Source organism: Bos javanicus, chromosome 5 (assembly GCF_032452875.1).
Source record: "Bos javanicus breed banteng chromosome 5, ARS-OSU_banteng_1.0, whole genome shotgun sequence".
In the NCBI taxonomy this organism is placed as follows: domain Eukaryota; kingdom Metazoa; phylum Chordata; class Mammalia; order Artiodactyla; family Bovidae; genus Bos; species Bos javanicus.
The window spans coordinates 65726766-65741927 of NC_083872.1; the positions used below are offsets into that span (position 1 = coordinate 65726766).

At 35.9% G+C, this 15162-nt stretch overlaps 1 protein-coding gene across 2 annotated transcripts in view; it reads left to right on the top strand.

Moving 5' to 3' along the window:
- The window catches only part of UTP20 (UTP20 small subunit processome component), an 86387-nt gene that overhangs the window by 43908 nt on the left and 27317 nt on the right, over positions 1-15162 (top strand). For both annotated transcript variants that reach the window (XM_061417059.1, XM_061417062.1), the window contains 11 exons: positions 1983-2126; positions 2723-2802; positions 5035-5252; positions 5862-6006; positions 7629-7716; positions 8617-8760; positions 9002-9052; positions 9159-9311; positions 10619-10774; positions 11095-11235; positions 11657-11794. In XM_061417059.1, the coding sequence (XP_061273043.1) occupies positions 1983-2126; positions 2723-2802; positions 5035-5252; positions 5862-6006; positions 7629-7716; positions 8617-8760; positions 9002-9052; positions 9159-9311; positions 10619-10774; positions 11095-11235; positions 11657-11794 (1458 nt within the window). The remainder of the gene's footprint in view (positions 1-1982; positions 2127-2722; positions 2803-5034; positions 5253-5861; positions 6007-7628; positions 7717-8616; positions 8761-9001; positions 9053-9158; positions 9312-10618; positions 10775-11094; positions 11236-11656; positions 11795-15162) is intronic.

Genomic DNA, 15162 nt, shown 5'->3' on the forward strand with positions numbered 1-15162 from the left:
GATTTGGTTTTAGTTTTTTGTGTTTTTTTGTATTGGTATATTTAAGCAAGGAAGTAACTTGTAAATGTCCATAAACTCCGTCATATGGAGTATTCCTCTAGGAATTAAAGTCTGCAATTGCTCATTCTTAGGATTTTTCTCCAGTTTAATTTCTCAACAATTACTGAGAAGACTGGGCAGTTGGCCCTGTAGTTACAAAAGAGAATAGAACATGCAGATTCTACTTGATGGGGGCCTTGCAGGGCTGATGGAGGTGGGGGAAAGTGGGGCCTCTGATTTGGTGTCATGTTTGCCAAGGTTGGTTTCTTACTGCTCCAGGGGATCGTGATACCATGCTTCTTCAAATATCAGTAATAGTTTTTATCTTTCGCCAGATGTGATCCAGAGAATAATGGAAATACTGTCAGTGGAACTGAGGCAGAACAGAATGACTTGTAAAAGTGTCACTGTCTTGTGCTTGTCTGGCATTTCCTCTCTTTGTAACTTGTGTAATAGTTAGTTAAAAGTGAATGGCAGAAACTTGATGGGTATGTCAGCCATCGTGATTCCTTAGATTTACATAGCAAATCAATGGCATCTTCATACTCTCTTGAATTTAAAATGTTCAGTTTCATATTCAGATACCTCCATTCATCAGATTATCAGATTCTTATGACAAGTAACTTGAGAGTTTGCTCCATGTTATCATTGCCACAAGACTTGATGTTCATTGTGTTACAGCACTTGTGCTGACTTCATACATTTTAGTGTGCTTTAAACGTCACTAATTAAAGTCAAGTGTAGAAAATAAGTTGCCACTTATATATCCAGAGCTCACAATATGTTAATCAAGTGGAAAAACAATTAGGTTTTGAATCTTCTCCCATTTGTTTGGTTTTACAACATTCTGTACTTGGGAGAAATCTCTCTGAGGCCTTTTTTTCTCTCTGCCTGACCTAAATCTCTTCATCTTTTAAGATCCAGTGGAAATTCTCCCTAAAGTTTAACCTTTCTCTAATTTATAGTAATTCTTGTCCTAAGTCAAATATCTTAGGTATTTTTCATCTCTGTTGTAGTTTAATAAATGTTTAAGAAGATTATAAGTTGAGGTCAGGACTATGGCTAGCATACCATTGGACTCATTAGTATAGGTTGAGTGTATTTTTCTACTCTGAGCCTAAAAAATTGGCTGCATTATTTATATTTTATAACTTGTAGGAAAGGAGATGCCAGTGGAAGTAGCAATACCTGTTAATAAAAGAAATTTGCTGTTAATTTAAACATCTACTGACTCTAGCTTCTATGCCTCTAGACAGACAAATCTTATTTTTCTCCAAATTGTATTTTCCTTTGAGCTGTGTATTTTGAGATCTTTGCAGGCCTTAATTCAGTCACTTCATTCTCCTTTACTGCACAAAGTATTTCACTGTTTGAAGAAACTATAAATTCTTCAGTCCTGTGGACTAATTTTAACAAGAATAACCAAAAACTCATAGTCTTTAAAAAAAAAAAAAAAAGTAAAAATAAAAATACAAATTTAAAAAATAGAAAAGTGGCTTTCATTTGAAATGAACATTTAGATTTTATTTTTCCTAATCTGAAGCATTATAATGGCAGAGTGTTATATTTGTGAAAAGAAATCAGAATTTTACTCGAGACAATTGCTTAAATAAAAAAGTGAAACAATGTGGAACACAAAACCGATGTTCCCACTGAGATTTTGTTTTGCCTTGAGAACACTTAGTGTGATTTTGCTGGACATTGATAATAGAACACATCTCACTGCCTTTTTTTTTTTTTTTTTTTTTGAAGTCTGTATTCCCTTCTTGTTCAGTGAGAAAAGCAATATGACTTAACTGATGTTTCCATGTGATTCAGAACCAGAGTCAACAGACTTAGCAGGATTTCCAGCTTGATTCTTAGCTGTCTGAGCAGAAGTGCCTCCCTGAGGAATCAAAGCTAAAGACAATATTTTCTTATAATAGAAGATCTTTATTTTACAGATACAGCTAAGGTTTATTAACCCACTGAAAAATTTAAGACGTCTTGGAATCAAAATGGTAACTGATATCTTTTTGGATTGGGAGTCCTATCCATTCAGAACAGAAGAAATTGATGCAGTATTTCATGGTGTAGTTTGGCCCCAGGTAAACCTTGATTCCCACATTCTGCCCAGATATCGTCTGCTTTTTCCTTTATTACTACTTCACTCGCACAGTCTACACCCAGGCACGAATGCTTATCCTGGTCTTTTCTGTCATGTCAAGCCTTTCTTTGTTTCTGGAAGTTTAGAACACTTTTCTTTGCTTCCACTACCACCAAAAGCTCAAGAGCTAGTTTCTGTGGTATAGTAGCATTTATACTTAAGGCTAATTTGAATATGACTGTGTCTCTTAAGCAAATGCCATGTAACTTTTGTAGCACCTCACATGATATGCCTCTGGATTTTGACAAGCGTGAGAAAAAATACACCGGGATTGTTGTTGCATGTTTCCTTGTTTGATTTCTCTGGTTGTCCCCACTTGGTGATGATAACTGGTGTAGTTATAGCTAAGACTGTAGCAGAGACTTGATCTTAGGCACAGTTGCTCACTGTTCAGTTTATCCTTTAAATATTAATCTCTATCTCTTGGCTCTTATGTCCTCGTGTGGCTTCTGTTCTTGTTCTGCTTTTCAGTTGTTTGATTTTTTCCTTCAAGTCTGTATATGTTCTTATCTTGTATTGTTTTTATTTTGTATCTAGATCAGCAGGCTTGGATCTGAAAGTCAGTATTCTCCTACTCCTCTACTGAAACTAATTAGTATCTGGTGCAGAAATGCAAGGTAAAATTTTTTTTTTGTACCTTTAAAAACGTCAGTGTTTTAGACTAATCTAGTCAAAACTAATAAAGGGAACTAATAGTGTCATTTATGCTCTTTACACATAGTGAACTATGTTTAGTGCAGTTAAAGAGAATAAAGTCATTGAATCTCAAAATCCATAGTTTAAAGAAAAGTGCAATTTGCCAAATCATAGGTGTAGTATGATCCAGGAAAAATGCTTTTACATGTGTATCTATGTATAAGTATAAAATGAAACAGAAAATCAGTAAAAGCTGATTTGTAATTGGCATTCTAGTCTTTTTCTCAGTTCCCACTTAAAAAATTTCATAGGTTTCCTGGATTTTCTAGGTCATTTTCTTCTATTCTTTATAAAACGCCATCTAAATTTGCACGCAGCACTCATGGTCACAAATCAGTATCCCTTTATGGACATTATGAGCCATTAACAGAACCTTCATTGACTGATGGTTCAGAGATGCTATGTTACAAAAATTAAATGTGTTTACTGAAGGGTGATGGCAGCAGACTTAAGTTTGTCCTATCCAGTTTGAAGAATAAAAGATAGAATAAAGGAAAATGTGTTTTGTCATTGATTCAGTGAAGTTAAAACCTTGGCATCAGTTTACAAAATTGGGGTCATACCATATAGCTATCTTTTGATTTTGATTTTTCATGTATATTTTGTCATGAACCCCATGTCATTAAATAGTCTTCAAAAACAAACTGAACACCTTGACATTGTCTTCCTCAGGAAAGCCTATTTTGTCTTTACTGTCACAAGGGCTCTTTTAATTCCCAGTTGGATAAAGCAATTTCATATCTTGTTTTTTTATTGGACGTTTATAAGCCGCACTTCATAGGCATACTTGAAAAACGTTTTATAGTTGTATCATTGTTACACAAATAAGGTATGAAGAACTTTCACCAAAAAAGACTTTACAATAGTGATTCCGTTTTTATGTGAATTAGGTCCTCATCAAGGATAGAGCCACATCACTGGATGCCATTTCATTCTCTTCTACAGTTTCCCTCTCGTTGACAGTAGAGATGATAATATGTAAACTGTCTTGTTTGGTGCCTGCCCACACTGTCCCCAGTATCTACTGGACAAACTTGTATGAACATAATCTCTTAGGACTTTTCTTTGAGTTTGTCAGGACTAAACATGTTCAAATGCTTGAGCTCTTTTTCCGGTGATAATGAACTGGTAAAGCCAAACTATTTGAATTTTTTCAGTTTGACCTTCCTACTAATTGTTAGGATCGCATCTCTCACTGTAAAACAGTTGCTGGTTTATGTGTAGCTAGAAAGCTTTTGTGTTCCCCGCTCTCCGGGGCATTGTTTGAGGCTTTCATTATTGGGGATGTGTTCATCACCTTTCCTTTCACAAATGATCCTAGTCTGAATGTTGCATATCCTAGATCAGCAAGTGTTTATTTGACCTGTGGTCTGTATTCCTAATTTTCATGTTGTAGTGCATTGGTTTTTATGTGAGTGTATAAACATTCACCGGAGAAGGCGATGGCATCCCACTCCAGTATTCTTGCCTGGAAAATCCCACGGACGGAGGAGCCTGGTGGGCTGCAGTCCATGGGGTCGCTAGGAGTTGGACACGACTGAGCGGCTTCACTTTCACTTTTCACTTTTATGCATTGGAGAAGGAAATGGCAACCCACTCCAGTGTTCTTACCTGGAGAATTCCAGGGACTAGGGAGCCTGGTGGGCTGCCATCTATGGGGTCGCACAGAGTCGGACATGACTGAAGTGACTTAGCAGGAGCAGCGTAAACATTCACATTCTAGAAGGCTTATAATTGAAAAATAGCCTGTCTTTAGTACATTTCTCTTAGAACTAGCAGTTCAGAGCTCAGTTTTACCCCTTATTAGCTTAGTGGCTTTGGACAATTCTGTTTTTGCATCTATAATGTAGAGATAAGCATACCACCATAACAGAGATGTTACGAAGATTAACATATACATAAAAAGAGAAATACACATAAAGTGCCAAGATAATATGAGAAATATACATAAAGTGTCAAGATAATACAATGTATGGTGCCTAGAATTATAATCCATTAAATTTTAAAGTAATTTCCCTTCTGAGCTCATTAGCTAGCATTCATCTGCACACATACACATATATCTTCATTAAACTGAAAATCCATAAGGAACATGTTTTTAGAAATAAACATATTGAGAAAGAAGGTGACTGTTTCAATGTTTCCTCTTGCAGATATTTCTGTTTCGTGGCTAAACAGAAACCTGGGCACCCAGAATGTGATATCCTGACCAATGTTTTTGCGATTCTCTCAGCAAAAAACCTCTCTGAAGCTACAGCTAGTCTTGTGATGGAAATAGCCGACGACCTTCTTAGCCTTCCAGATTTTGAACCCTCAGAAGCAGTTTTGAGCTTGCCAGTGACAGGATGTGTATACACAGAAAGTGCAGATGGTACGTAAGCTGTACAGAGCAAAGGGTTCTTCTACTTTTGAGGTATCATTTGTACCTTCAGAGTGAAAAAGTCAATAGAATCTGATTCTTCAGATAATCTAAGCTATTAAGAGAGTTTCTCTTCTCTAGGAATTAATACCTAGATTAATTAAATACTTAATAATTCAGTTTACATAAACTGAATCTTCTTTGCAGTAGTTAGAAATTCAGAGTATTTACTCTCCAGAAAGCTCAACTGTCCTCTAGGACATTATCGAATGATTTCCACTGTCATGTCTCTGAATTCTTCTTACCATATTATCCTAACAGTCTTTTAGTGCTACTGAAAGTGGTTTAAATAAAACTTCAAGGGTCTCATATCGGATTTTCAATTTAGATAATGATAAAGGAAGCCTGGCATGCCACATGCAAAGGGTCAGACATGAGTTAGTGACTGAACAATAGTATAGATGTTTTAACTAAGAAGAAATTTAGTTAATCTTGGAGGTTGAAATGTATGAAATTTTCATGGTAATTGAGTGCCTGCCTTTTCTGGCATTGAGAAGATATTGTATAGTTATCTTTTAAGAGTGTAGTTAATTAAAATCAGTACATTTATCTATATTTCAGAGTCTATCACAACAGGAGGACGATTAATTCTACCTCATGTACCTGCTATTCTCCAGTATCTCAGCAAAACCACAATAAGTGCAGAAAAGCTAAAAAAGAAGAAGAATAGAGCACAAGTCAGTAAGGAACTTGGCATTCTTTCAAAGTAAGTGGTCTGTTGGTTCTTAAAAGGTAATGTTACAACTTGTGATTTTCATTTTTTTAAATTATATTTGGTTTTTCATTTGCTTTGGTAAGGTAAAGGTTAAAGGTTTAGGTTAAAGGTTTTAGGTTAAACCTAAAAAGGTTTCAGTATTTTAAATGTCCTCCAGTTTTCAGTTTATGTAGAATTCTTTTTCTTTGCTGGAATAGACTTTTTATGGCATCTGTCTTTATTATAAAAGATAACAGAGTTTTCAAAATTCTAAGGTAGACTAATAGATTTGCTTTATTAGCCTTTGCATATTTTGTTCAATTAGGATTTTGCATTATGTGAGATCATAAAGTTGTAGTTTTTTAGTGGGATTGATAAAAATAACTAACTTAAAAGAGCAGGTTGCTATGTTTGTTTTTTTTAAGAGTGAAGATCTTATAAGGATTTTTAAAGATTTTCTTAAAAATTCTCTATATACTAGTAGACCTGGTAGTAGGTAACTGTGATTTCTATAAAGTGTCCGGTTGGTAAATCTGAATGCACAGAATGATTGTGTCTTTTTTGTGGGGGGATGGACCATGCCATGTGGATCGTAGTTTCCTGACCAGGGAGCAAACCTTTGCCCCCGGCAGTGGAGGCACGGAGTCATAACCATTAGACGACCAGGCAATTCCCCCAGAATGGTTATATCTTAAACTCTAAATTGTTACAGGATTTAGTTGTTGAAAGTTCATTTTTTTTGTTACTTTCAGCAACAACAGAAAATGATGTGTTAAATCTTCCAGGAACTTCTTTTAAATGTTTTGTTTATACTAGTGTATTTCTAACTTACGCAGAATGGGAAACCATACCAAATATATTTATTACATTTTATCATAGGCTATGTGGTAGTGAGATGATGATGATGATTAGCACCAGGAAGACCAGGGTCTTTCAGGCCCTGCTCTGCCACTTCCTTTCTGTGTGACATCAGTCTCTCTGAGTCTCACTTTTCTCTGGGCAAAGTGGGGTTAATAATTCCTATATTATATCGCTTTTGTGGAAGTTAAGTTGAAATGTATATAAAGCCTAAAACGAATCTCGACACTTAAAAATGTTATTTCCTTGCAAAATAAGCGATTACCAATGCACAATCCAGAGAAGGCAATGGCACCCCACTCCAGTACTCTTGCCTGGAAAATCCCATGGACAGAGGAGCCTGCAGTCCCTGGAGTCGCTAAAAGTCGGACACGACTGAGCGACTTCACTTTCACTTTTCACTTTCATGCATTGGAGAAAGCAATGGCAACCCACTCCAGTGTTCTTGCCTGGAGAATCCCGGGACGGGGGAGCCTGGTGGGAGGCCGTCTATGGGGTCGAACAGAGTCGGACACAACTGAAGCGACTTAGCAGCAGCAGCAACAGCGCACAATCAGATGTCACAAGAACAGTGGAACGGTAGCCACCAACCTGAAGATGGAAGGAGAGTGGGCAGTCTTCAAAAACTGAATTAAACTTTTTACACATGTTCACATAGTTACAAGCTACCTGGGTCTTTCCTCGCTGATGTTTTTCTACAAAAAGTTTACCTTCTTGGGAAATATTCCTATCTTATATATCTTCCTTACCTATCCCATTTGTTTTTCCTTGTCCAGGATCAGCAAGTTTGTAAAAGAAAAAGAACAAAGTTCTCTGCTCATTACACTGCTCCTGCCATTCCTCTACCGTGGCAGTGTTGCTCAGGTATGAATTCACAGCAGTTATTTATCTTTGAAGTGACAGTTTATTATTAGGTTTATTTGTGAAAAATAATTTTATTGGTTAGAGTCTGTGACATATTTGTCTCAGAGTATTTGTGAGAAGACTTCATAAAGAAATATAAAACTGAAAACAGGGGAGAAAAATTGGGACAGAAAGGAATGAGGGCAGGTAAGAAAGTGAAGACTTCATCATCTACTATTACAGTAAAAGTCTCACCTCTTTGTTTTCCTTTGTTTAGCTTCTTATTTGTTTCAGGGTCCCCCCCCCTCCCCCGGCTTTGATCAGTAACAAATCTGGAACCTGAGGTGTGCATTGATCTTAAATGTGAATGATAGTGATCTTAAATATGAATGGCAAACTGAATGAAAAGTCAAACTGGTTTCATATTCACATATATTCACACATTGCTGAGAGTCTCTGGTATGATTTTCAAACCCTAGTTTAGACTTTATTTTTTAAAAGAGTCTCCCCATTTCTAACACTCATTTATAAAGCCTTAGTAGTTATACTAAACGACTCTTAGCATGTAGTAATTGAGCTTTAGAAGACCACGCATTTCTGCACAACTGAAAGTGTGTGTTTTTTGTCAGCAAGTTCATTTTCTTTGTTTCTTTTTTGACTAGAAAATAGAAGAAATTATGATTTAAAACCATGTATATTTTCTATTAGAACTAAAGGAAGAAACTGTTGATGGGCACTGTTATGGGGTTTTGATCAAGTTAAAATGTTAAGAACTTTAAAAGACCATAAAATAACTTTTCTGATTACTACTACTTGTTACACATGTTTATTTGTTTTCTGTGCTGTAATATATTAAAACCAACATGACCAGTTTTCTGAATTACTGAAATATGATTTCTCTCAATGTTATTATTTCTTAAGGATACAGAAATTGACATTCTGGTGACAGTACAAAACCTGTTGAAACATTGTCTGGAGCCTACAAGCTTCCTCAAGCCTCTAGCAAAACTCTTCTCAGTTATTAAGAACAAGTTGTCAAGACAGTTACTTTGTACAGTTTTCCAGGTCTGTAATACTCATTTTTATCCTAAATCACTCCTTTTTCAAAAGATCACTATGACATGGAATGTATACTAGCAGCTTTCTTGGTGCCAATATGATGTTTCCATGTATTTTTGAGTGCAGGCAGGGAATCAAAGAGGATGGGAGCAGAAAAGTTAAGGTTGTATTCACTAATAATATACTGTGGGGAGCAGAAAAGTTAAGGTTGTATTCACTAGTAAAACACTGCTTTCATTCCTTTTAGACCCTTTCTGATTTTGAGAGTGGATTAACATATATTACTGATGTTGTCAAGGTAAGAAAGAAAATCTTAAGTCTTTTTTGCTTCAAAACTATTATTGTTTTCCTTATTTAAGATTTATATACCTTCATTTATATGGTTTCACTGGCATTTCTTGTAGCTTAACGCCTTTGATCAAAGACATCTTGATGATATCAACTTTGATGTTCGCTTCTCGGCATTCCAGACCATTACCTCTTACATTAAAGAGATGCAAACTGTAGACATGAACTACCTAATCCCAGTTATGCATAATTGTTTCTATAACATGGAGGTAGGTTTTTTACAGTAAAAATTTATGGATTATTTTTTATTGTTTTGACAGTACAGCCGTATAACCTAATTTCTTAATTTGGTTTTTGGGGGGGATGGGATTTTTAGTATAAAATTTCTTTTAGTTGCACAATATTTAGTTTAGCAAAGACCATACTGTTATGATATGAAAGGCAGATATTTTGAAAAAAATAATGTATGTGGAAGCACTTTGAAAAGTCAAAGCTGTGTATTAGAATGGGAAAATTCACAAAGACAGAAAATAAATTAGTGGTTATCAGGAGCTGTGAGGGGAGAAAGAAATGAGGAATGAGTGATTATATTATAATGGGTACAAGATTTCCTTTGGGGATGGTAAAAATTTTTTATAATTAGCTAGTGGTCATGGTTATAAAACCTTTGGAATATACTGAAAACCATGAATTATACAACTTAAAAGGATAAATTTCATAGTGTGTCAGTTAAATATCAATTTTTTTAAGTTAAAAAGCTATATTATTTGACAGTTTCCCTCTTTTATTGATACAGTAGAAATAAAAAGGTTTGGAGCTATATATTAAGTGCGATGTTGCTAAAATGAATTAAATTTCAAAAATAGGGAAAATGAAACCCTTGCTTAATAGTTAACTATGTAGTGGTATCAGTAATCTTTTGTGGTATTTTATAGTTATTTGTCAAATATTAAGGATTAAGTAATAGAGGAAAAAGTAATCTCCCCATTTGGGGCTCATTCTTCATATATCAGAGTTCAACATAAGGGATTCTGAATCACTGCCTGGTTAGCATAGTTGAGAATAGTTTTCTACACTTACAACCTACCTTCTTTATAAACGAGGAGCTCTGGAGCAGCTAACTAGAATTATACCAGCCTACTCTGTCATTCTAAGTGAATGGCTCATTTTGAATATTGAAACTGGCTTTAGGGAACCTTTTATTCTCTTTGCCTTGAGAAATAAAGCTAATTAAAAACTGTATCTCATATTTCAATTAAAAGGGGGGGGAACAACCCATGATGTATAAAATACCAAATTTCAAAAGACAAAATCAGTAATTTTACAAAAGTACATACCATAGTATTTTCTCAAATAACCAGCCCTTCTCAGTAAGCATGATTTTTCCAAGTCACTTACTGTGTTCCTCACACCCCTGTATTTGTTCTTCGTTAAGTGTGAAGTGGCCTGTGGGACATTTCTTAGTAGAGAGTTTTATACAGAAGAGTGGCTAAATGTTACAAGCTCTTTCATTGGGAAATAATAGTCCATATCACAGGTATTGCACAGTATAATTTGGGCTTTTTCCTGTGTCCAGTTAGGAGACATGTCTTTAAGTGATAATGCAAGCATGTGCTTGATGAGTATCATCAAAAAGCTTGCTGCTTTGAATGTCACAGAGAAAGAATATAGAGAAATCATTCATCGTTCTCTGCTGGAGAAACTGAGGAAAGGATTGAAGAGCCAGACAGAGGTATTGAGGTTTGCAATTAAGTACTTGTTATCTGTGGGTTTTTTGTTTGTTTGTTTTCCTGCACTTCTGCTATAATTTGTGGAAAAGCAGTCAACCTTAGTACACTTAATTAAAATACCTGATTGTATAAATACTCACCAGACTTTTAACAGGGGAGTGGGAACGGAGAAGAGAGCAGTCATTTCTGATTTTATGTAGTTTGTTTTTACATTGGGAATGTTTTAACTTTTTAAAAAAATTTAATGACTCTTTGGTGTTTCTTTGTATTATTTAATCAAATTCTTAAAAAAAATTTTTTTTTCTTAACTTGATATTTGCAGACTATTCAACAGGATTATACCACACTGCTTTCCTGTTTAATTCAAACCTTTCCAAATCAACCAGAATTTAAAGACTTGGTTCAGCTTACTGATTGCCATGATCCAGAAATGGACTTCTTTGAGAATATGAAGCACATTCAGGTAGAAGACAATTCTGTTTTTTTTTCCCCCTTGTCTTTGAAACAAACATTTCAAAGGTTCTCATTTTAAAAGATATATTTTAATTTTCCAGAAAGTTTTGAGCTTCTCATTTCTTGGTCTTTGTGGTCATCAGATTTGCATAGGACATGCTTGTTTGCTTGGTGGTATCACAAGCCATAATAATAGTGTCACCTTTCCCTGCCATTTGCTAAGAAGTTTAAATGCTCTAGGATTCATTGGTAAAGAAATGCTATGCATTATGTCTCTGGAAACAAATCAAGGCACAGGTGTTTGCTCATGTAACACATGGACTGTATTTCACTCTTTTAATCTTTTTTTCAAAGAGGAATATGATACTGAAATAGAGCTGATTGTTGGTGAGCTCATTCAGTAACTAATTTATATTTTATCTAACTCATAGATCCACAGAAGAGCAAGAGCCTTGAAGAAACTGGCAAAACAACTAATGGAAGGCAAAGTTGTGCTGTCTTCTAAATCTCTTCAGAATTACATCATGCCTTATGCTATGGCACCAGTTTTTGATGAGAAAATGCTCAAGGTAGGGCGTTAGCTGTAGAAGCCAGTAAATTTTTCCCTGTACCGTGACAGAGCTTCTGCAAAGTGTGGGTGGGGCTGGTGGCATCCATACTGATGTTGTTCACCATAATTAAGAGACTTAAAATAGTTCTTTAAAAAATAGATCTTATAAAAGCCCTTAAAATTGTGCCAGGCACATGCTGTAAAAACGGTGGCTATTATTTTATGTTCACTATTATTAGCTCACAAAGGCTAACCACAGAATATTTCCTTTCACAGAAATGATCACATCACCAAGATGTCATACTTTTATTTTTGTATCATAGGCCTTAATTCTCATTATTTTCCCAAATGGCTCATAAGAAATGAAATAAAACAATAGCTGCCTTTCTTCAGCACTATACCAGATACAGGCACAATTCTGATTTAATCCTCACAGCAACTCAACCCTATGGGGTAGGGACTGTTACCACTATTTTATAGGAGAATAAATTGAGAATAAGTGAGGTTATATAACTTTCTCAGAAACATACAGTCAGAACCTATATTTGAACTCAGAATGTCTTCAGATTTATACTACGTATGCCTAAGAATGGGTTTCCCTAGTAGCTCAGACAGTAAAGCATCCGCCTGCAATGCAGGAGAACCAGGTCAGGAAGATCCCCTGGAGAAGGAGATGGCAACCTACTCCAATATTCTTGCCTGGAGAATTCCATGGACAGAGGAGCCGGGCAGGCTACAGTCCATGGGATCACAAAGATTCGGATACAACTGAGCAGCTGACACAGTGCCTAAGAACAGTGCCTGCACATGGTAAAGACTTAATGAATATTTAAGTCTAATTGACCTAATAGCAGGTTTTATGACTTGATTTTATGATTTTGTTCAAGGATAGGTTTCTTCTGTATTTTCAGGATGTTTAAAGAATTTTTTTAAAATTTCCTAAGTAGGTAAAAGAATGAGTCCCTAAATTCCAGTTTAAGGAGCCGGTAAGCACCTCAGAGATAGAGGGCAGTAAAACAGGAAGGAGGTGTAGGTAGAAAAAATAAACTGTTTTAGCTTTGGTTGGTATTGGTTTGGTATACCTTTCTATTGTTTTTAACCTATTTGTGATTTTTACTTTTACTTTTAAAGTTGGTTTCTTATAGGTAGTATATATAGCTGTATCTTGCATTTTTACTCAGAGTGTTTCTGCGTTTTGATTAGTTTTAGACCATTTGCATTTAATGATTATTAATATGGTTGGGTTTAAATCTATGATCTTGTTATTTTTTATTTGTCCCATTTTTTCCTCTCTTTCCTCCTTTTCTTCTTCTGTTGGATTAACTGGATATTTTTTTAGTGATTTTATTTTACTTCTGTTGGCCTGTTAGTTATCTTTGTGCTGTTTTTTGTTTCATAAGTTTTATCTGTATGTTAGCTTTAGACCACATAATACACTGTTGTTTTTGCTTCAAACCATCAGTTATCTTTCGAAGAGATCTTTAAAACTAAAGAAAGAATCTTTTGTATTTGTTTCCATGTTTTTAATTCCGAGTGTTCTTCATTCCTTTGTGTGGGTCCAGATAATCACCCTGTATCATTTTACTACTGATAGGAAGACTTTCTTGAAATTTTTTGTAGTGCAGGTCTACTGGTGATGAATTCTTTCAGCTCTTGTTTGTCTTTTCTCATCTTTGTTTTTGAAAGATAGTGTTTCTAGGTATGGAATTCTAGTTTGACAGGTTTTGGATTTTTTTCCCTAATAACTTTAAGAATACTTTGAACTGACTTCTCGTTTATACTGTTTCCAAAAGAAGTTATCCTTTGTTTTGAGTGGAGCATATCTTTCCCCCTCCACCCCCCACCCATTTTTCTCTTTATTACTAGTTTTAAGCCATTTGATTATCAGGTGCCTTAGTGCCTTACTGTTTTGTGCCTGGAGTTTGTTGAGCTTCTTGGATCTATAGATTTGTAGTCTTTGTCAGACTTTGAATTTTTTGCCATTACTTTTTCAAAGATATTTTTGGTTCCCCCTTCTTGCCTTTCAGAGAAGGCAATGGCACCCCACTCCAGTACTCTTGCCTGGAAAATCCCATGGACAAAGGAGCCTGGTAGGCTGCAGTCCATGGGGTTGCTAAGAGTCAGACATGACTGAGCGACTTCACTTTCACTTTTCACTTTCATGCATTGGAGAAGACAATGGCAGCCCACTCCAGTGTTCTTGCCTGGAGAATCCAGGGACTAGGGAGCCTGCTGGGCTGCCATCTATGGGGTCACACAGAGTCGGACACGACTGAAATGACTTAGCAGCAGCAGTAGCAGCTTGTCTTTGGAGATTACATCATATATTAGGCTATTCCAAATTGTCCCATGCCCATAACTCACTGAGGCTTTTTAATTTCCTTCTGGGTTTCATTTGGTTTCATTTTTGTACTACTGTGTCTTCACATTCACTAGTGTTTCCTTCTGTCATGTGTAATCTATTGTTAATCCCATCCAGTATATCTTCCCTCAGAATTGTCTTTTCCATCTCTGTGGTTCAATTTGGGCCTTTTTTATGCCTCGCATGTGTCCCCATAACATGCTCGTGCTTTCCTCTCCCTTCTTAATCGTATACAATACAGTTATATCAGTTGTTTTCAGGGCTCTGTCATCTGTGTCATTTCTATGCTTCTGTTGTTTGATTTTTCTTCTTATTAGATTTATTTTTCAGCTTCTTTGTATGCCTGGTAATTATTTATCAGATGCCAGACATCATAAATTTGACTTTGCTGTGTGCTGGGTATTTTTGTATTTCTTTTAAGTATTTCTGAGAATTGTTTTCAGATGCAGTTAGGCTACTTGTAAGTAGTCTGGTCCTTTTGAGGCTCACTTTTAAGCTCTGTTAGGCACGAATAGCTCTTAGTGTGATGCTCATTTGAACCTACCACTGAGGTACTAACCTTCTGAGTACCTGAATACCCAGTACTCCGTGTATCGTGAGGTTTTTCACTCTGGCTGAGAGGAACATGAACTATTCTCATCCCTGTATGGTCTTTGATGATTGTTGCATCTTTTCCTTTTTGGTAGTTCTCTTCTCATCTCTTCCTTATTCAGAGTGTACTGGTCAATTCTCAGCTGAAGCTTAAGGGGCTCTTTCTCTGGGCAGCTTTTCTCTCTGAACTCTTCTCTCTGGTACTCTGCCCTATGGACTTTAGCTCCACAGCCTCAACTCTGACCCCTTAACTCAAAGAGATACAGGTCTCTTTTGGGGTTTCTTCTCCTGTGCTATGGCCTGACAGTTATCCCCACACAATCAACTGAGGGTAGTTATAAGGCTCTTTTCATTTGTTTTCTTTCTCTCAGGGGTCACTATCCTACACTGATGTCCAAAGTCTGAAAACTGTTTCATATATTTTTCTCTACTTT